Source organism: Gadus morhua, chromosome 5 (assembly GCF_902167405.1).
Source record: "Gadus morhua chromosome 5, gadMor3.0, whole genome shotgun sequence".
NCBI classification, from domain to species: domain Eukaryota; kingdom Metazoa; phylum Chordata; class Actinopteri; order Gadiformes; family Gadidae; genus Gadus; species Gadus morhua.
In genome coordinates, this window is record NC_044052.1 from 10,192,080 (window position 1) to 10,214,559 (window position 22,480).

Consider the following 22,480-nt stretch of genomic DNA (forward strand, 5'->3'; position numbering starts at 1 on the left):
GTACTGCCTCTTGCTTCTCCATAACAGGTGATAGAAAGCTGGTTCAAGTGAAGCCACACCCCTGCATACACTCCAGGTCAGACTAGGCCCACTGTGTCATTATTGTGTGATGTGTGCTACGAGACCAGCACCAACCTCTTCTCCAGCACTCGACAGCACCCCCCCCCCCCCCCCTCCCCCATAAATGTCACACACGGCGGACACAAAGTAACAAGTCTCAACTTAATTAAGTTCTCAACCACTGATTATGAGCAAAATTGTATTTAGGTTTGAATTTATTTTTTATCTTTACAAAAATGACGGTTTGGGACGGGGTGATCTCATAGCTGGCTACGAGCCTGTCAGCAATATAACAAATACATTCTCCAAACCGAGAGCCCGGGAAACATTCATGTGTCAATCATCCCGATCGCAAACCACCTCCTTAACCGATCTCCCTCCCCCTCCTCCAACAGTCACTCCAAAGTGTGCCCACAACGGGAAGGACTTCTCGGAGGGCGAGGTGTACCGCATGGACCCCTGCTGGCTGTGCCAGTGCCGCGGCGGCATCTCCTTCTGCTCCAAGGCCGAGTGCGCCGAGCTGGACTGCGAGAACTTCTACATCCCAGAGGGCGAGTGCTGCCCTATCTGCATAGGTATGTGCCCCACCCATCGACACACTGGTGCTGGCTGCACAGATGGGTATCCAGGGAGGGGGGGGGGGGGAGGGGGAGTCAGTGCTACACTAAGCTAAGCTGTAGATGTGGATGAGGTGATCTTTCATAGTTATTTTATGGGCAGATTACATTTCAATGGACAGTAGTGAGATAGGATGATTGTATTACTACTTGGATCACTGCCACCCCTACCAAAAGCCCCCCCCCCCCCCCCCCCCCCCCCCCCCCCCCCGCCCCCCGCCCCCCAACAACACACACACACACACACACACACACACACACACACACACACACACACACACACACAGACACACAGACACACACACCCTCCGGGTCCTAACAGCCAGCCTCTGAAGGTGCCACCATAATGGCTTTCTCATGTATCCAGCTGGATTACACACCTGTTACCGTACCTGTCACACTGGAGCAGACCCACTAAAGAGCTAGCTGCAGAATCCATCTCTTCACTGGAGGACACAAAAACCATTCACAATGCACTGTAGTCTGGCTTGTAATGGATCTCTCACTGGATTAGTACAAGGTTGGGGGGGGGGAGGGCATCTTGCAACCCTATATAGAACACCCCCGCCACCCCAAGAAATACGTACCTTCCCCCCCCCCCCCCTGATTATTATATACCTGGATAGGTCAGACACGCGCGTTCAGGAATGCTGTGCATGTGGCCGACGCGTTAGTGTCCACAGGCAGCGGCCCGCTAAGACCTGCCTGCCTGGCTCTGGTGGATCATAGGGAGAGCGAGCCCAGAGGGGGGGGGGGGGGAGGAGAGAGAGAGAGAGAGAGAGAGAGAGAGAGAGAGAGAGAGAGAGAGAGAGAGAGAGAGAGAGAGAGAGAGAGAGAGAGAGAGAGAGAGAGAGAGAGAGAGAAGAGAGAAGAGAGAGAGAGAGAGAGAGATGGGGGGACTGCGGGGAGAGGTAGCAAGGGGAAATGATTAGGGAGGTTATTGCAGGTCAGCATTGGAAGGTACACCTGGAATGCGGCCGGGGTTTAGCCGGAATGGAATGCTTTCATGTTACGTCCTTGTGCAGAACTGCTGGTCTTGCATGGCTCCTGCGATGGGACCACATCCATAACGCCCATCTTTACGGGAGGAGCTCGCCTGTGAGGCGATTGGAATTGAACGAGGGAGTTTGGGTAGACGGGCGAATGTCACCCGGACGTGTATCGGTTATAGGATGGGTTTATTGGACAGCCACACACTGAGGTGACAAAAGGTGCCACTTTGAGGTCTAGAATATAAGGGCTTTGCCTCAGATGGGTAATTAGTGGCGACTTTATGTGGAGGACAAAACGAGGGAGAGAAAGAACGGGGAAGCGAGGGAGAAAGAAGGTAATCACAGCCAGATGGACGGGACCGCAGCAGCAGGACTCTACAGGGTTCAGCGAGACAGAGCAGAGCCCCTCTGTCCTTACTCAGGGGGCAGACGCAGTCTATCACACACACACACACACACACACACACACACACACGCACGCACGCATGTATACAGGCGCACAAACACACATGCAGATACACACAAATGCACGCATGTATACAGGCGCATAACAATAAAGACATTGGACCCCTTTTTGTCCAGTGCATTGCTTCGCCGGACCCTCGGGACCCTCGAAAAAAATAAAAATAAAAAAAAAGATTATTTATGGATATTGTTAAGACATGGAAATGGGTTCCCAGAAACGACACGGCCATCAAACATATTGTTAACCAAGAGCAAAGTTACTTCAAGAGCAGTCCTTAAACCGTTCCAAGCACTCCGTCCCCTGGTGGAGATCAAACAAGTAGCTCCCAACGTAATCTGGGCCCAATGGCCCGGGTCGGGGTGAGTTGCCTGGGAGTGAAATTTATGGCATCAAACCCTGACCCTCACCTTTGACCCTGAAGTTTAGAAACCATGGTTCAGGCTATCAGATGTCCAAAAAACATCCTAAATGGTCTTTTAACTTTCACATCGTACATTAATCCATCATTTTCTTCTTTGCAAGCCAGGTTTCGCAAGCTTGTTTGCTACCCCATGGAGAAAGCCTGTTCCCACTTACTCCATGTCCTGTTAGCAGTGTGTGGAACAAAATACACCATAACATTCTGGTTGTGTTTGCCAAAACATGATACAACTCACGTTGCAGTTTGACTCATTCCTCTCTTCACATAATTATCATGTTCAACTGTAATCCCTTTTCAACTGTTTCGTGTCCTTACCTACAGCCGTCATTTTATCTATCTCTCATCCCCTCCTTTTCTGTCCTCTCTTCTGCTCGCGCCTCCACTCCTATCACTCTACTCCTCTCCTCTCCTTCTCATCCCCTCTTCTCCCCTCTACTTTCTATCCCACTCTTCCTACCCTCTTCTCCCTCTCCTGTCCTCTCCTCCCCTGTACTGCCTTTCTTTTCCTCTCCTACCTCTCCTCTCCTCCCCACCCCTACCTCTTCTCTTGTCTTATCTCCTCCCCAACCTCTCTTCTCCTCATCCTCTCCTCCCCTCATCGCCTCTCCTCCCCTCATCCTCTCTTCCCCCTCTCCTCATCCTCTTCTACCATCTCCCCTTCTCTCCCCTTCTCTCCTCCCCTCCCTCTCCTCCCTGCCCTCTCTCCTCCTCCCCTACCTCTCCTCTCCTCCCCTCCCCTCCTCCCCTCTCCCTCCGTAACCCAGCATCACCCCATGTGTGTCTGTGCAGACGTGGAGCTGCTCTCCATGGACAGCACCAAGGCCAGCTGCTGGGTGAACAACAAGCTGCTGGGCCACGAGGACCAGTGGAAGGAGGACGACTGCACCTTCTGTCAGTGTGTGGACGGGGAGCCCCACTGCACCGCCATGGCCTGCAAGCAGAGCTGCCAGAACCCAGTCAAGATCCCCGGGGAGTGCTGCCCCTTCTGCGAAGGTACGGGACGCCCGGTAGATTAACGTGGAGATGTTGAGGGAGAGAGAGAAAGGGAGAGTGAGAGGGAACAGACAGATAGATGCAAAATGTACAATATTCAAAACTAGATATGCAAAAATATATAATATGGCTGCGTACTAATAGAACGTATTGAGTATAGAAGACATAACATGACTCATTTAATAAATACATTTATAAAACAGTTTGAAAGCGAGGGAGCGAGAGAGAGAAAGAGCGAAAGAGAGTGTGAGAGAGAGAGAGCAAAAAAGAGAGGGCGAGAGAGAGAGAGAGAGCAAAAGAGAGGGCGAGAGCGAGAGAGAGAGAGCGAAAGAGGCAACGAGTGAGATCGATCCTATACATGTCTCTCTCCATACATCCCGTCCTGTAACAGGAGGAGGTGTGTGTGAGAGGCTGCTGTAGCTCTATAGGGCTCTGCATGCCGTCATGGACCCATTAAGGGTCTGAGGTACGAGGCCACAGAGCATTCTTCAGGGACTCTGTGCTCCTTTATTACCCCCCCTCCTCAAAACTTAAAATGGGACCCACCTGTGAGCTCGCGAGTCTGCGGTGAGTGTGGAGTGCAGGATTGCACTTCATTGGACAAAATCTCTCCTTGGAGCACATAATGAGTTCCAGCTCGTTGCACTCCCGAGCGTGGCAGGAGATGTTGACGGGAACGGCTCTGTTGTGGGGCACATGTGTTTCATGTGTGTGCAGGAGTGTTTGTGTGTGTATGTGTTTGTGTTATCGGCGACTCCTTAAATCCATAATAATGCTACGACCCAGCACATGGTACGACCCAGCACATGGTACGACCCAGCATATGGTACGACCCAGGACATGGTACGACCCGGCTCTGTCTGGGCAGTGGCAGAACGGGACTGACTGCCAGAGGACGGATATCATTACGGTTACGGTCCCCGCGCGTGGCTAAAGCCTGCTTTCCCCTCCACCTCCCCGGCTCATTGAAGGAGGGCTTGGTGGTTGAAAATGAAGACAATAAGACAGGAGTGGTATAATCCCCCCCCCCCCCCTCCCTCTAACAGTAGGAGCCACCCTTCTGTAATTGCCCGGTATTTATCTGCAATTACAGTTTACCCTTCAAATGAAAACACTTTTGAAGAGGTAACTATTACAGCTGGCTGGGCAGCATCACCCCCCCCCCCCCCCCCGCCATTAGATGCAGTCGGTGGTGGAGAGAGGGGGTACATATACATTTTTATAGGAGACAATGACCATTATCACATCTGCGGTAATTCTGCGCTTTCTTAATGCGGCGCGCCCCCCTGCTGGGTCACCCCCCTAACCCCCCCTCTTCTCTTCTCACTGTCGTCTCTCTGCTCTCCCCGCTTCCAGAACCTTCCTACGAGACGGTGAGCCCGCTGCTCTGCCCCCCGCTGGAGAACTGCTCTCTGTCGGGCCACGACTGCCCCTACGGCTTCCAGCAGGACTCCAACGGCTGCCTGCTCTGCCAGTGCCTCAGCAGTAAGTGGACTGACGGGGTTAAAAACCTCCGTCATAAGCCCACCTTCACGGGACTGCGTTTACAGGAGGGGGGCGTGTGCCGTGAGACATTCTTCACCGTGATGGATGTCCAAGTGATGGAGTGTTGCTCTGCAGCTCCGTTTCGTACATGCCACAGAGATCACACAGTGGTTCTTCTTAGCTTGATAATTGATGAGCGCACGCTACAAAAGACAACTGGTTTATTTTGCGTTGTTGGAACTGGATCGCTCCGGCGCGGACATCACTAGTGATAACCACGGACCATTTGCGACGGGGTAGACCCGGCGTGAGGTCCTTATCTATTCATCATCGCCGCTCCCCTCTCACGAATGTCCTTCAGCTAATCATGCTCGTTGATGGATCACCCGCCCCCATGTTGACGTGCCCCCCGACCCCTTTCCCTCTCCCCCTCCGTCTCCCCTCCTGCAGACGACTCCTGTCCCGACCTTGAGCGCTACTGCTCCCTGCAATGCACCATGGGATACGAGAAGGACGACTACGGCTGCGAGGTGTGCGAGTGCAGCGTCCCCAAGTGCCGACCTCTGACCTGCACTAAAACCTGCCCCTACGGATATGTGTAAGTTTAGCTCGGGGACTTGATAGGGGTTTGCCAATCACCCCTAACACACACATACACACACGCACACGCACACGCACACACACACACACACACACACACACACACAACCAACCAACCCACCCTGCACCCTCTGACCACCACCAACACCACCATCAGTCACTCGTGGCTTGGGGCCCGATCAAAGGGCCTGTGGCGATTGACGTAGGGTGCTGAGGCTTGAGGAAGCCCAAAGGCCGACGCACTGCAATTACTCAAGAGAAGGGAGGAAGCCACGCAGCCCTGGGTTCACCACGAGGGTCGTCTGTTTCGTTTCATTAGGGGAAACACAGTGTTCCGTCTAAAAATGCTAACGATCTGACGTCTTCGTAGGACGGCGTCGGTTGAGAGTTTGCGTCACTGCCTCTTCCATTATAATAGTGTCAACACTTTCAATGTAAAAACACACTTTCTGTTGACATTCCTCCAGAACTACTTTAAAGAGGGGCTGTTTCTTTCGTATTGTTCGTAACCCGAGAGTTTGCTACTGCGGGGCACATTATCTCTTAGCCAGAGAAGAGCCAGACTGCAACTGCTATCCGTGAGATAGACAGAGATCAATTCAGGGCCAATTCTGGGCCAACAGGCTGGTGCCGCAGTGGTTAACAGCAGGGATCTCAGAGGACCTTACCTTGGTCTGCCAATCCATGGTGTGACGGTGTCAATGACAATGTCGATATGCGCGTATGTGTGTGTATGTGTGTGTGTGTGTGTGTGTGTGTGTACTGTCCCCCCTGGTTTCCTCAGCCTACTGCACCTCGTCTGCGCTTAATCCTATTGGAATCAGTCAAACATCTGGAGGCAAGATGACACTCAGTCCCTGTTGTCATTGGAAAGGCACCACTCTGGTTTCATAAATCATATTTCCCTCTCCATCTCAACACGACGCTCAGAGTCATGTAATCGAGACTGAAGCAGGTTTTTTATGACTTGTATACAGCAGGGAGAGAGAGACGGAGAAAGAGAGGGAGAGAGAGATTCCTCAGGCCAGTGCTGTGTGGAGGCTGCGGCTGAGGCCAGATCCACACACTAACACTTTAGCAATTAAAGACTTTCGCTTAACTTTTACAACGTTTACGCCTAGTGTCCAGATTACTCCAGTGTTTTCAAACCCTTCAAATTGAGACTTTTAAAACACTGCTGACCCTGTTTCAGGGTGAAAACAACAGGGAATGCGTTTGAGTCTGGGCGTTATGACACTTTAAAGAACGTTCCCTTCCTGATTGGGTCTTATCGGTCACAACGTGTTCTTCCCTGATTTACACACACACACACACACACACACACACACACACACACACACACACACACACACACACACACACACACACACACACACACACACACACACACACACACACACACACACACACACACACACACACACACACACACACAGAGAGAGAGAGAGAGAGAGAGAGAGAGAGAGAGAGAGAGAGAGAGAGAGAGAGAGAGAGAGAGAGAGAGAGAGAGAGAGAGAGAGAGAGAGAGAGAGAGAGAGAGAGAGAGAGAGAGAGAGACCGAGCGACCGACCACCTGCGGGGGAGGGGGGTGAGGAAGAAGAACAGGAAGCCCTGGCCTCATCATCACTCAGAGTGAACAGAAGCGACACATTCACACTAACCTCAGCGAGCCGATCTGAGAGTGCAGATCCATTTATCCAGACAGGACCTCGTGCTCGATTCAACACAGGGACACAAAGGACACCCGGAACCTCCATGACCCGTCTGTTTACACTGCCTGTATTTATGACTTCCACCTCAGACTCAGTGGGGGAGTGTTGGGGGGGGGGGGGGGGGACAGGAATAAAGAAAATGAATGGCCCTCCAAGGCTGACCAGAATGTAAAACATGTAAACAGTACTGTACACCCCTGGTTGAACACTGACTTACCAGTAAATATGAGAGAGAGAGAGAGAGAGAGAGAGAGAGAGAGAGAGAGAGAGAGAGAGAGAGAGAGAGAGAGAGAGAGAGAGAGAGAGAGAGAGAGAGAGAGAGAGAGAGAGAGAGAGAGAGAGAGATACTAAGACTGTGGAGCAAGAGAGAGAGCGGGAGGGGGGAGAGAGAGAGAGAGGCCAGCATCATGGGAGAGAGGAATCTGCCTGGGGGAGCAGAACTGTGTTTCTATTAACAATTGGCACCGACAAAGAACTTGACAAGAGTCAATAAACATTTCCTTTGTTTACTTAAACATGTGTAATCTTTCCCTGACCCGTCTTGGCCTGTCACCCCACCCCCCACCCACTTAACCTTCCCCTGTCCCGAGCAAGTTCACCGGCCCCTCTCTCTGCCCACCTCACATGCCCACTTAGTTTGCCAAAGTGGTGCTCTGCAGCCACATGACAAAACAAGTCAAAGCTAGGTCGCGGTACACGCCAGAGGCCTGCACCCCTTTTGGCTACGAGGTTCCCCTGAAAAGCCCTTCAGTGTTGGAAAAGGGTTTCTGTCTGTCTGCCTACCGTGGCACACTTTCCATGTGCTGGGTTGGATTGAAGCGCTCGGCAAGTGTTACAGAGGTCTTCTTTAAATGAACAGAGAGTGGATGACAGTGATTCATAACAGTAATTACTCCCGTTAAATCAGGGCTGCTGTTTCATAAAATAGGTTTTCTGGACCTTGGGGAGAGGAGAGGAACAGATAGTCTTCAAGGTTGAATTTGTGTTGGAGAAGCTGGAGAACAAGAGCGCGAGAGACCAAGAGAGCGAGAGAGAGAGAGAGAGAGAGAAAGAGAGATGGGATGACACAAGTGAAAGTGATAGATGCTGCTCGTTCCCCCATCTGGGAATTATCATGGTTTACACATCAAATGTTCAATAAAACACAGTAGGATCCTATTATCAACCTCCGACCACAATCTCAACAATCCCGTTTTCCCTTTTTTGTCGCCGGCACGTTTGGCTTGCATTCTTTTCCTTTTGACCCCCCTTTTGGTTACCTCAAATTCTGGCTTCCCGTTATTGGTGTAGTCCCTTTGTGAAGGTCACTACCTCATGTCTCTGCTTTCAATTTTCTCAAACCCTCTCCGTCCCTCTCTTGTCTCCACTCAGTGTTCACATGCCACTCGGCTTACAAAACAACTGTGTGCTCATTCTTAACGAGCCGCAGGGCTGTCTCTCTCTTCCATGCTTTTCTTCTTCTTCGTATTTACCCTGCGCTGCCTTCATTGTACTCCTCTCCACCCCCTCCCCCAATGAAGCTGTGCACACGTGGGTCAGATCAAGCTCCCTTATTCTTAGGTGCTCCTCTGATGGTGCATGCATCAGAAGTCCAGTCGCAGCAGAGTGATACGCGCACACACGCGGAGAGGAATCGGGCCGAATTGAAAGCATCTGAGTCGGCTTTGGGTGTCTTTCTCTTTCCAGTTTCTTTCTTTCTTTCGTGGCCCCAGCCCAATGCGTGCACTGCAGGGATCTCTAATGCGTTGGCCTTTTATCTGGCCCTCTTCAAAAGCAGGGAGGAGGGCAGGACCATATGTGGATCGCACCGCGTGTTGACCGTGTGCCACTGTTCCACGTCCATATCACAGCGCCGTGATCTGCCCCCGGCCCCGCCCCGCCCATCCTGTCACGCGGGCTTCGGCCGATAACTCCACTGCACTGCGCCCACTTTCTCCCCTGGACTTTGATTACAGTCTGAAGAGCTACCGTCTCAGAAGGAGCGTGGACCTTAGTTTGAGTGTCTGCAGTCGTGTCTACTTAATGATACCGTCTTCCATGAAATGTGCATTTCAGCCTCTAAGTAGAAAACAGAGAAATAAAATACTAATCCCTTGCAGCATGAATATAGAACTAAGTCACCTAGAACAGACACTTTGCATGGCTGTCATTTACACGTCATCCTGTCTCAACCACCAACATCCTGTGTTTTCTTCCGTCTCCGACCACAGGAGGAACAAGCACGGCTGCGAGATGTGTCGCTGCGTCAAGTGTCCCCCCTTCACCTGCGACAAGCACTGCAGTGAGGGCTACCGCCAAAACAGGAAGGGCTGCTCCGTCTGCATGTGCAAAGGTACGTGAGCTAGTTTGCCCAGAAAAACATCCCCTGACGGCCATCAGGGATGTGCCACTGCCACACGGTTCCGCCAAGACGACAACACGTTGTGCGTCAACGTGATTTCTGTTTTAAACGTAACGGCCTCGCTTTGAGCCGGGGAAAGGTTCCGACACATGGAAGACAGAAGGCGTCAGTACTGCGTAGGCAGGGCTCACTCTGTGCTGCCTTGCTCCGCGGGCCTGGTGTGCCCGTGACCTTTCGCAGTGCCGGTGTGAAGCCCCTTCTGTTTGCCTCTTGGGAGCTGTGTTTTCAGTTCGCTCCATCCTGGGCCCCAAGTGTTTAGCTTTAATTAGATTCCCAGAAAGGTTTGCAAGACAAATATTCAAAAAGAGATGTTTATCCTCCACCACGGTTTATACAACGTGTTTGTTTTTCCTTTTTTATCTGTTTTGAAATAGCGAAGAATATTCATGTTTTTCTTTTTTTCGCCGGTGCACAAGTGGCTGTATGTCTTTAGACGGCGCAGAAGCCTTTCCCAAATAACTCCTATGTTTACCTGGTTTAAAAGGAGGCTGCTAAACTCTTTAATAGGAATGCTCATGTTTTCGCTTGCTGTAAGTATAGTTTTTTTTTACCAGTGAAGATCTGCATGAACATCTGCTGGGACTGTAGGACATGGTGCAATCCGTTGGCAGGATCTCCTTTGTTCCAAAACAAGATGTAGCCCATGGAGCTGAGAAAGCCCGGCAGTCCAGAGTTGAGAAAAAGCAGAGGCACTTTTTGGAGGCAAGCAGCTATTGGCAACTCAGGCGCTTCCCTAAACACCTGACGTCTTCCATCAGTCAAATCATTAGGACTGACGGGTGCGCTGGCGAGGGGACAAGGCTCAGGGAGAATGATTTGAGTGGTTGCGCGTTGAATCGATAACACAGGGAGGGAAGGGTACCAGTTGAGAGGATGATCTGCCCCTTCAGCGGTGCGGTTAAGGCATGTGCCCGCCCGATGGAACCTTTAACTGGAACCCTCTTCCCTCGGCTCCTCGTGAAATTGGACCCAGGGTGGCGGCAACACGGGCCCATTCCTAGTTTAAAACCGTTATAAAACGGTTGCCTAATGAAATTTCCATGTCCAATTCATGAACGGTTCCCTGGCTGTGGCGGTTACAAAGCTTCACTCAAAACTTTGCTTCAACCCGGCTTTCCAAGTGTCCAGCTGCTGCCCCTAAGTTCACCACGTCCCACGTTCTTGTCTCTTGCCAGAGAGCGGACACCGTGGGCCTCCCACCACCACCACCACCACCACCACCACCACCGCCATGCCGGTGCTCAGCCAGTGCTTCACCTCCAACGGCCAGCGGTACGAGGAGGGCAAGAGCTGGCACGACGGCTGTCGCGACTGCTACTGCCAGTCGGGCCGGGAGATGTGTGTGCTCATATCCTGCCCCGTGCCCAGCTGCGCCAGCCCAGTGGTCAGGCCAGACCAGTGCTGCCCCACCTGTGACGGTTGGTGCTCTTTTTAACGGTGCTGTACCCTACAGAGAGACAAACAAGTCAGCAGATGGTTTTTTTTCCCATAAAATTAACTGAATTTGGAGATGGGGGTTTCGAGTCCTGTACTTTAGATGGTACATTGTGCCGCCCCCCATATGCATTTGGAAGTACATACACACACACACACACGCTCACATGTAAACAATAAAAGCCGTCAGAATATTCAGAGAGTTGGTATTGCCATAAAACAATGTGTTCAGCCAAGGCTCCACATTAGTCTCAACAACCCGGCCTTCCCCATACACTTGCCCTGAGAGAGAACAATAGAGAGAGAGAGAGAGAGAGAGAGAGAGAGAGAGAGAGATGGAAGGAATGCACAGTGATCCACATCCACATTTTTTTCTTCATTCCTACATCATGCCGGATATTTATGGAAGTGACTCAGTTAGCTCTTAAAATATTTAGGGGCCAAGGAATGTCTACTGTTTTCTCCAAAGTTAAACACCGTTTCCTGTGAAGAGAGAATAACCAGCGTTAACTCTTCCCAGACCTCCCCCTCCTCGTCCACTTCAGAAAACCGAATTAGCTGCTGCCCCCCCCCCCCCCCAAGCGTTAGTGAATACAAAGAGGGGTACAGACATTTGTTCCACAGCCTATTGCTTATGTTCGCTTTGCGTACATCAATCCACTGTACCTGACAGGCGGCTCAGGGTGTGATGGGCTTCAGGTGTGAGCCATGGATCTGTTCTGTTCTCCTGCAGATGAATCGGGCAGCGGGCAGCCCGTGGGCATGGACCTGTGCAGAGCTCCGGGAGGGGAGCTCTACGTGGAAGGAGAGACCTGGAACCTGGACGAATGCACGCAGTGCACCTGCAGGAAGGGGAGGGTCCTGTGTGACACTGAGGTGTGTCCCCCAGCCCTCTGCCCATCACCGGCCAAGCCCAAGGGGGCCTGCTGTCACGCCTGCTCAGGTAAACGGGGGGGGTTGATCGCAAAACACCTTTTCTGGGGTCCCAAACGGTACGCATGACAACCAGAGATCTCCCCTGGAGGGCTGGAGCTAGAGGCAGCGGTAGCCGGGAGGTTTTGAAACCAACCTCCTCTGATCTGTTATCAGCATGCGGTCGTCGAGGGTTGAGGGTCTTTTTGAGGGCTCTCTATTGATTTCAGGCACACAGGCTGATAAAAGAATCCGACCCGGACTGGTTTGGGCCGGTTTACTACTCAGTATCATCGGGAGCCCTAAACCGCGGTGGCCCTAAACCGCCGGGTCGAGAACACCGGAGCTCTGCTGGCGCTGCAGAAAGCAAGAGATCTCAAAGAGTCTCTCTCTCTCTCTCTCTCTCTCTCTCTCTCTCTCTCTCTCTCTCTCTCTCTCTCTCATCTCTTAGACATCAGAAACAGATGGTACAGGCCAAAACGTCAAAACGTTCTGTGTGTGCGTGCATCATTTATTTCTTTTTATATCTCAGCTGCACACAAACAACCCTTCAGTCTCCCGTGCACTTTGCAAAACAACACATCCCCAGCACTCCAGAGCATGAACCCCTGCATTCAGAGACGCATGACTGCTCCTGAAAAGCGGCTTCTTGGGAATGCCGTGCTGCCTTATCATTGCATCAGCCCCCCCCCCCCCCCCCCTTAACAAAAAGCAGCTTGTCAGAGGCCAGCCTTTGATATATGCATGGGGCTGGTCACTAGGAATGTGGGAATAGCACACATCTCCACGACAGGCCGGGGATTGATGTGTACAGTAGTATTGTGCGTGCGGGCCTGTGTTTGTGTGCATGTGTTTGTTTGTGAGTGTGTGTGCCTGTGTGCACTCTAACCAGAGCATTGGACAATGGGAACACCATGGCTGCAGGGCTCCTTGGAAACAAAGATTGATAAGGGTGCACATTCAGATGACAGGAGCATATGTGGCTTCAGTTATCCGCACTTCTGTTTGTGTTTAACATAAGTATCAGCTCTTATCTTGAACGCTGCTCTGGAAGCCAAATAAACGGTTGTAGGATTAAGATGTTTTAGTGCAGGAATTAAGAGAGGAAAGCATGCAGGAGATGCCTCCCGCCATCGACATCTCCTATTGATTTAAGGCCTCAAAATGCCCTTAAATCCAAGCGGTCCCTTACCACACACATCAATGCTCAGTTTACCTTTACCCCCTCCGTTCCCCTAAGCCCATCCGGCACAGTGCTAACCCTTCGCTGTGTTTCTGTGTCCTATTCCGTCCGTCCGTCCACAGAGGAGGACGAGGTGAGCTCCCTGTTGCCGGTGAACACCAGCCAGCAGGAGTACTGCATCACGGGGGAGGGGGACGTGCTGCTGGCCGGCGACTCCTGGAAGCCCAACGCCTGCACCAGCTGCACCTGCACCAACGGCACGGTCGAGTGCTTCTCCCAGCGCTGCCCGGCCGCGCGCTGCAGGGTGCCCGTCCTACGCAAGGGCCAATGCTGCCCCCACTGCCTGGGTGAGTGGCCCGTCGCAGGCTGGAGCTCCAGGCTTTGTGACCCGCTTGTATTGAGGTGACCAAGAGCTATAGCGTCCAGACTGTTCAAGCTACACGCGTAGCGCTGTAGTGTGTACAGTCTGCACACTATAGCTCTGGTGTGTGGGTTTACTCTTGTGGTCGTTTCCGCTGAAGTCTGTGAACGCGTGATAGGAGTTATAGCTCTGTTGCGATGGTCAGAAGAGCTGCGTCAGTCAAAGGGAGTATGGCACTCAGAGCTGTTGTAAAAATACATAACGCTTGTCTGAAAACACTGCACCCTGTCACTGGAGCATGTCACAGGCTTCGCTCTTTTTTTTTCTTCGATCATAATCATAAATCATCGAGTGAAAAGTTTATACGTCGAGGGAGTGGAGGTCGGACGATGTGAGTGGAAACGTGAAGGATTCTTTGTTGCGTGTTGTGTATATACGTACGACTTCAGGGTCGCCCGCCACACTGGCGCTACACGAGCAAACACCGTCACTCGCGGCAACATTCCACGGTGACACACACACACACACACACCAAAACACACACACACACACACACACACACACACACACACACACCACGGTCCGACGGCTCAGAGTGAAAACATTCCTCCGGCATCCGCACATTCAACACACGTGTTTCCTGTCTGGCTCTGTATGGCAGCACAGGAAGGCCAAAGCCCCGTGTCAGCTTTTCCTTTAGAGGCAAAACACTCCGCACAGGCCACCATTGTTCCCAGGCTAAATCGAGGGCTGGTTTCACCTTTGTTTTGGTTGTTTTGCACATGGAGCGACAAAAAAGAAATCCCGTAAACATTCATTATCAAGGGGAAACTTCGACAGCCACACTCCAAGTCGGTGTTATGGGTATCACTGCGTGGCCTGGTTCTCAGTGGTGTCCGCTGATCCGTGTTTGTGTAATGATCCGGCGGGCTGTCTGTGTGTCCAACGACAGAAGTGGTGGTGATGACGACAGCCCCCGCCGCCGAGTCCACTGCGGCCCCCGAGACCCGGGCCCTCACCACGACGCAGAGCGTCCAGTGGATCACCACCGCCACCACCAGCCAGCCCCCCATCGTCCCAGTCACAGGTGACCCCCCCCACCATCTCTCCACCGTCTCTGGCCGATGAGCCCCATACCTCCATCCACCTCCATCCTCCTTCTCAGAGAGAAGAGAAGCATGATGGAACGCTGGTTGGACCATGATTAAGCCCGGTTCTCCATCAATCCATCCATCCATCCATTCTCCATGTTTTCTTGTTTGTGGGAAAACTATTGATCAGCGGTTTCTTCATACCATTTTAGCATCTTGCGTTGATTCCCTTTCGATGTGTACGCTGGAAGGGCCCCTCGATGAAGGTTCTGAACCATTTCATCGGTGTTGACACGCATTGACGCACATTGAACCATAAGTCTGATTCAATTATAAAGCAAATCCTCATAAATCCACGTGGCGAAAAAAAAGGCACGCACACATCGCTGGCTGTTTCATTTTTCTCAGCGTGTGACATACTGATCCAGGGTCTGTGCCAGCCGCTCAGCATGAGTTTAAATAGATGAGTCGGATCATAGGGGGTGTCGTCATGGAAATGGAGACGGCTGGTATTGATACTCTTTCCTCTCCTCTCCAGACGCCCCCCGCTCTGGGGACAACTTCCCCAGCCAGACGGAGATGGCCCACATCTACCAGTCGGCGGCCTGGATACTGGCGGCGCTCCTGCTCATCATCATCGTCTTCATCATCGCCGTGCTGCTCCTCAACAGGAAGAAGAAGTGGCTGCAGATGTCCTGCTACAGTGCACCCAAAAAGGTCAACGCTCGATGTATTTCTGTTTGTTATCATCAACGTGTGGCGTAGAGTAGACATTGTTGAGCTGAGATGTTTGATGGAGTTATCCTTAAACTTCAAATTTCTGATACAATCGCTTTTTTTTAACAGAACCTCAAGATTTCTGTTTCTTCATTCTCCGCAGCAAAACAGAAACCGTGTATAAAATATCAAACAATAAGATACGATCTCTCCGTGACCATCAAGGCTCAAGTCTTCCATTGTTTTCCTCTGCAGACGGTGATCCTGAAGAAGCACGTGAACAAGAACTCTGTGGTGTACATGGAGCCCTCCAAGGAGAACAAGTTCCAGAACGTGAAGAACGACTATGGAATCGTCAACTTCTCGCCCGAAAGCAGCTCTCCGTGCGGGGAGAGGATGACCATTCCCCGGGCCAAGCTCGGCATGAGCAACGGCCGGGGTCTCCACTAGAGAGGTCGCCCCCCCCGTCCCCAGGCCAGACACCTACACCTTGGAGCGGAGCGAGCTCTCGTTTCCAAGGTGATTCATCAAACAATGCACTGTGGGCTGGCCATGAATGCCTCGGGTGGCACCCGCCTGTTTCCTGTAACTGTCTTCCTATGTGGCAAAGCAGCAGAGGGACCTCCAGAGAAGACCAAACAAGTGACTTCTATTGCTTCTATTATTTTTTTTATTTTGTACTCCCAATTCATTTAAGTCTGGACTTTGATCATGGCCAGTGAAGTACGGGAGAAGACAGAAGTTTCAAACTAAATCGGGGATGTATGGATGTAGCTGGACCATTGGACACCGCCAACCTTGGCTTTGGTGCAGAGAGAACTGTATAGGCTGTACATACCAGAGATGGCCTTCGACTGGGAACTGAACGTACACACCGTCACTCTTTATTGCCACCCTGGGAACTGGAACTTTGAGTTGATGGGGTGACATGCTGGCAGGAGTGGACAGGCTGTTGGTTCGAGGCAGGTTGAAAGCCTGTTATGCTGTCTTAATGCAGCAGTGCTGTGTCAGTAAAAAAAACAAAAACATATTCCAAGTTGGATTCAATTGAAACATTCAAGCCTTTACTATCAGATGTCGGTAGCTTTACACACCCACACACCCAAAACTCCTGATTTAGAATGTGTGGTTTCCATTGTAGGTTTTTTGTATATTTTTACAGTATTTGTATTAATAGTTGTAGTGTTATGCCTGGCCTCATGTTTTTACTCTTGGTGTCTCTGTGGTGGCCAGGTTTAAAAAGAAAAACTAAGAAACTGAAAAAATGTAATCACCTCCACCCATTCCGTAAGCCCAGGAAAAGAAACCGATCCTTTCCACGGAGAAGGGGCATCTTCCATTACATGACGGATTACAATATGCGTGCCCTTCCACTGGGAACACCATGCCAACATACACCGGGCCGAGAGATGCATTACATATCTGATGTGGTGCGTCGCTCCTGGAAACCTAACTGGAACACGGTATCTGATAGCATTCGCGTTTTCCACATGGACCGATTCACCCCCGGGCTGTCAACGGACGCAATCGATCCACAACTCCATGGCATGTTTTGGAATGCCAAGAAAATAAAAAAAAAAGATGAAAAAGTCTTTTGGGGATGTGTTTGACGCCAATCCCTTGTTTTGATATCATTATCACATTTATTTAGACCTGCATGGAGCTACTGTTTTTGCAGAATGCTAGAAAGGGTTGTCCCGTCAAACAAAGCTACCATTCCATCGCCTTAATGTTGCTCTTCTTGCCATCTCATGTTTTGATTTGATTTTTACTTCAGCCAATATTAAGAAATATATGACAAACATAATATATACATTCATTACCCAGATGAACAGATTGTATGTGTTGTACAGCATACAGTTGTCAATGATTGTTATCAACTCCTTATACAGGCGAGCTACTAGTAAATTATATGAAGTGGGAGCGTCGGAGGGGACGAGGTGTAAATAAAGTTATACATAAAAAAAAACATTGGAACATACATGTTAAAGAGACATAGCACTTTTATTAGGAGCCAGTGTTGTTTGTTGTTTAAGGGTTTTTGTTATGTTGTTTTTCTTTTACAATGCCCACTGCCGAATACTAAGGGGATTAAAGACCTACATCGAGGATTTAATACGTTTATGAAGCACATGTAGTTATCAAACCACTCCAGTCCCCGACATTGTTGCACCACAGTCGGGGATTCAAACCCAATCAGAGGGAGGGGGAGGGGAAGTGAAAGAGAGAGGCAGGGTCTGTGTGAAGCATTACAACATCACATCCAGGGTTTTACAGGAGAACTTGCATTCAGTTTCCGCTTTGATTTCCTGTTTCTCAATGCAAGACCGCTGCACTGCCAAAAGAATGGCAGGCCATTTACAGCGATGTTCTGTCTGGGTTTTTCGGTAGGTCTGTCCGTTTCAAATCATAACCATGTGCTTTAAAATGAAGAAATGAGTTTGTTCAACTTAACGCAGTTCTCTGTTCTTCTATGTGTTTAAAAGAGGATAGTTTAAAATAGTGGGAGAGAAGATCTTATTTATTTTTTCACATAGCTTTATTTATTAATACTAAACTATAGTTTAAGTTGTTTTTTTTTTTCTTTATCTTTTTGAAAAGACAAAAATAATTTTGGTAGCCAAAGCTGCTGTACATTTTAGACATCGTAAAAAAAAACATTTACCATTTCTATCTACTATACCCTGTACAAGCTTTATTTATTTCACCGGTGAAAACTCTGTACATATGTTTCCTAGATGCTGAACTGTAACATTTACACCTATTTTGAAAATAAATAAAACGTGTGATACAAAGTGGTCGCTTTGGGGTGCAATGCTTGGATAATCCCGTTTGATCGTTCTGTGTTCCTGTTATCTATGCCAGCTGTTGACATGCATTCTGGAAAAAACACTCATCTGGCGCTGGCCACTTTCCTTCTGGTATCTCGCTAACCTTTCAGAAGTATTTAGTAGGGGTAGCCATCTTATCTTTGTCATTTCTTATCTCAACTGTGGGACAGATGAGTAAAACAAAAGACGTGTTCCAAGTTGTTTCCTCTAGACCACTACACAAGCAATATTAAAAGCAACGAAACTTGCAGACTAGACCTTGAACTTAGCCCCCCCCCCCCCCCCGCACACACACACACACCAATTTGCCAAGTATGGTGGCACTCTCGCAGAGATAACAAAGCTTTCTAAGATGTATTCATGTCTTCATTTAGTTCCGAAAGTGCTTTGAAGCTAACAAAATGCACATCGGTTAAATTTTGCTTTGATCGATCAGTTGTATTGGTTTGACTGCCAACAGCATCACTCGTTCAAAGTGAAATTAGCCATAATCCACGCTTGGAAATGGCTCCCACATATGTTTGAATTTAAATCGACCGCATAATGAGTTCAGAGGCTTGAGATTTAAACAGGGTCACAAGTATTTTCTTTTCCTAATATTTAGGATAATCACAAGCTTATGAGGTAATATTCCATTTCAGTAGCAGAGAAGGGGAGACTGGTCCAAAGGCCAGCAACAGCAACAGCCGCCATTGTTTTCAAATGACCAGAACCATGACAGAGATTAAAATGAGGGAAAATACTTATTTATTTCTCACACTTCACATTGTCACTTTTTACAAAAAGTAAAAAAGATTTTATCGATTGTGGAAAGCTTGTTTTCTATTAAGGCAGTCCAGTCCAGTCTAAACATTATGCATGGAGAGCTTAAAAACACTGAACAAGGTTTTGGTTTTAACACCCGATAACTGGTACATTCATCGTATATTGTATATTAAAGAAGAAAGCTGCGTCGTTATCTGTGCGTGCGTGTTTACCTTTTTTCCCTAAAGGTAAATGTTTTATAACCGTTGCAGCCCCCTGCGTTGTAGCAGGGTCGGCTTTGTGACGAGCAGCCGAGGCACACACACAACGGGCCTCGCTGCTCTCTGGTGCCACCAACCAGTGTGGAGGCTTCGCTCACACGCTCACACACTCAGAGGAGTATCTTGTAGTAGTCATCCTTGAAGCTGTACAGCACCACCACAGCCAACCTGTCACAGAACAAACAGAGGCGGCATCGCTCGGTCAGATCGGGGTTCATGCGTGCAATCGTGCGATACCAGAATCGGCGCCAGCGATATTTCGCTGGCGCCAAATTCATTTTTTGAAATGTATTATAATTCTTTATTATCATGTTAGTGCATACACCATGATGTATCGTTATAAGATTGTTTAACAATATATTGATTATCGCGGGTATCGCAATATTATCAGTATCGTGGGCAATGTATCGCGCACAGGTACCCTGTGATTCCCACCCCTAACATTAACCGTCAAAGACCCCTACAGTGGAAAGCACGATCACAGGTACACAGGTTCAATTCTAGCGACTCCTCCGCGTTGAGTCGTGAGGGACCCGATTTGAATTCAGTAATGTATGAAAGGAAATGAGGTCATGGCACGCAGCAGTGTTGGCCCGTACACCCATCTCATGGAGGGAGATGCAAGAGAAAAGCTCAGGCCCCTCTGTCTTCAATGGCTCAACACAACATCTGTATGTTCCATAGTAGAGCACGCCACGGCCCGAGCGTGCACAATCATGGTTGAGATAATGAAATTAAGCTATGCCGGCCATGAAAGGGCTTTTGTTAGGAAGGCTGATTCTTGGCCAACTTCGTTTCGCCGATTTTAGGATTCCCATACTGCGTCACAATGCATTTTCTTGATTGCGTGCACATTTTACTTTTCCATGTTCACTTTATTATTAGGGAGACTACTTCCATTCATCGTACCGTCGACGTATCCTATGCGTGCCTTACTCTGCACATTTCGCATCTCCCAAACAACGGGCTCCTTCCCTGAGGTTTTCCTTCAGTTAATTTATCTCAGGGTTCGGGTAACCTTCGACCGAAAGATCTGTGAAACCTTTTTTTCAAACATTTGGCTACCAACGGACAGGCATGAATGATAACGCGCACAATAACACGCTGACACGGCCTGGGAATATACTCCGAGGCTGCGAGCGAGGCCAACAACGCCCCGACGCTGGCTGCATTGTGGGCTGCCCGCCTGCTCTCTGAACACTAATTAAGCGTTTAACGAACCAGCCTTAATTGGCCTCGCTCACGTCAGCGGTAGCAGCAGCCATCTGCCCTGAGCTGTCGTGTGTCATGAGTGTGTCATGAGTGTGTGCAGGGTTATGATGCCACAGCAGTGTGTCTGAGGGCCCAACAGCTCTGTCCCCCTAAGAAGCCCGGTCGGGGCCAAGCAACGGCGCTTCGCAACGGCATTTGCCCCCCCCCCCCCCCCCGCTTGTACGGCCCCCTGCCGCGAGTGTTTCCGCATCCCACGCAAAGAAACCCCTCAAACACACACAGAATATCCTCATTGTTCGCCATCGTTCACGACGCTCATCTATCAGTTGGATCCCCCCCCCCCTCCCCCCCCCCGCCCCTCCCGCCCCTCCCCCTCCGCTCAATGGTGAGCGGAACACACCGCGCCGCGCGCACACACAGGAAATTGCAAACAACTGGCTCTGTGGAGGCTGACGGGAAGCCTGGGTTGAGCGCCTTTGATTCCCTTTGTGGGGACTCCATTCACGGGAGAGAGGATCCATCAAATCCCCTCACCGCTACGTTGTATGGACATTTTTTAAGCGTCACGACACGGAGAGCCCCACGGACAGAGGCTTTGGTTTTGTGAAAAAAGACTGCTGCCTAGGAGATCGCCTACATTACCGCCGGCGTGTCCACAACCGCCGTGGTGACGGGCAACACAATAAACAGTGCTCCACGGCACACTGGGTGTATTAATCCTCTGGCGGTGGGGGGGAGGTTAAAAGCCAGACATCAGAAGACCAAACAAGTCCAAATCCCCCTGCAGATTTCACCTCAGGAAACGGGATCAGGTGAGCATTTGATGTTCGACAGGCAGTAGTTATCCGGCTAACACGGCCTGCTTTGCTTTTTTTCTTTTCTTTTTTAAGTATAAGAGGGTCAGTCTTACGCCCGGGAGTCTGTTGGGTTTGTTCAAAGCGTGTGGGTGGCGGGTGTCCATAAAAGGAATGTCTGTGTTCCCCAGCACCCGTCTAAAGCCTTTTCCTCCCTCCTCGCAGACACATCATCACCATCATCATCACGACGGTCGGGCCCATGTGCAGCATGCAGCCCAGCCAGACAGTAGCCAGACAAATATGACTACATACCAGTGGAATAACGAGGGGTTTGGGGTTGGGGTGAGCCCAGGGTTAGCAAGGGGGTGTTGGGATGAATGGGAGAATGAACTGTGAACATTTCCTGTGGCCGTTGAAAATAGTAACTCTGTCTTCGCCTCTTCTAGGAAGTCTCTAAGTCCCTCTGAGCAGTTCAAGGTCTTGCTATGATCAAATCCAGGCATTGCCTGCACTTACTTACTTTCCAGTCAATTTTTGTTTTGTCTAATTTATGTAAATTCAAAGTTGATGCCATAATAATAGTAGGAGTGGCTATAGGGGTCTCCAATTATTTTCAGATTGGTCTTTACCGAACTTAAGCGCTAAGCACAAGCACGACGTGTCGATGAGCCCCCTCCAAAAGACCCACGTACTCACTTCTTCACCATCTTGAGGCGGTGGATCTCGTCACAGATGGACTTGAGGTAGCGCTGTTTGGGCAGGCGGGACAACAGATGGCTGACGCTGATGTTGAACTGCTCCTCGCTCTCGAACTGAGAAGAGAAAGGGATGTCAGCAGACGACCTGGAGGTTGAGGGTTCCATCCCTCCCTGGGAGCACCCTGGAGAAGCGGCCTATCCTCTAGCTGCTCCTGAGCAGAAGGCCTGTGTCTCAATACGCATACACTGGTAAAAATAGCTTAGAATGACTCAATTAATGAATAAACATGACAGAAATCGTCTAAATAGAGAGTAGAATTTGTAGTGGTTTCCATTTTTACATTTTCGGAGTCCAGCCTCCATATGTTCTTTCCAAAATGTCTCTAGATCCGATATTGTTTCGCTCATAAATATATTATATCATATATATATTTCTCCGCTCCCAAGCAGCTGACAAGACTTCTTCACTTCT

At 49.9% G+C, this 22,480-nt stretch overlaps 2 protein-coding genes across 6 annotated transcripts in view; one reads left to right on the plus strand and one right to left on the minus strand.

Annotated features, from left to right (window-relative positions):
• Positions 1–18,243, plus strand: part of LOC115544315 (cysteine-rich motor neuron 1 protein) — a 39,197-nt gene extending 20,954 nt beyond the window's left edge. For all 3 annotated transcript variants that reach the window (XM_030357195.1, XM_030357196.1, XM_030357197.1), the window contains 11 exons: positions 456–635; positions 3,346–3,549; positions 4,906–5,034; positions 5,485–5,632; positions 9,557–9,678; positions 10,923–11,165; positions 11,915–12,124; positions 13,399–13,623; positions 14,590–14,724; positions 15,267–15,445; positions 15,701–18,243. In XM_030357195.1, coding sequence (XP_030213055.1) covers positions 456–635; positions 3,346–3,549; positions 4,906–5,034; positions 5,485–5,632; positions 9,557–9,678; positions 10,923–11,165; positions 11,915–12,124; positions 13,399–13,623; positions 14,590–14,724; positions 15,267–15,445; positions 15,701–15,895 — 1,970 coding nt within the window. In that variant the 3' untranslated portion in view covers positions 15,896–18,243. The remainder of the gene's footprint in view (positions 1–455; positions 636–3,345; positions 3,550–4,905; positions 5,035–5,484; positions 5,633–9,556; positions 9,679–10,922; positions 11,166–11,914; positions 12,125–13,398; positions 13,624–14,589; positions 14,725–15,266; positions 15,446–15,700) is intronic.
• A 757-nt stretch (positions 18,244–19,000) lies between these two features.
• Positions 19,001–22,480, minus strand: part of eif2ak4 (eukaryotic translation initiation factor 2 alpha kinase 4) — a 28,462-nt gene continuing 24,982 nt past the window's right edge. For all 3 annotated transcript variants that reach the window (XR_003976837.1, XM_030357199.1, XM_030357198.1), the window contains 2 exons: positions 22,007–22,122; positions 19,001–19,469 (listed from right to left, as the gene is read on the minus strand). Coding sequence is in view for 2 of the 3 variants with exons in the window: in XM_030357199.1 (XP_030213059.1) it covers positions 19,412–19,469; positions 22,007–22,122 (174 nt within the window). In the remaining variant the exon portion in view is untranslated. The remainder of the gene's footprint in view (positions 19,470–22,006; positions 22,123–22,480) is intronic.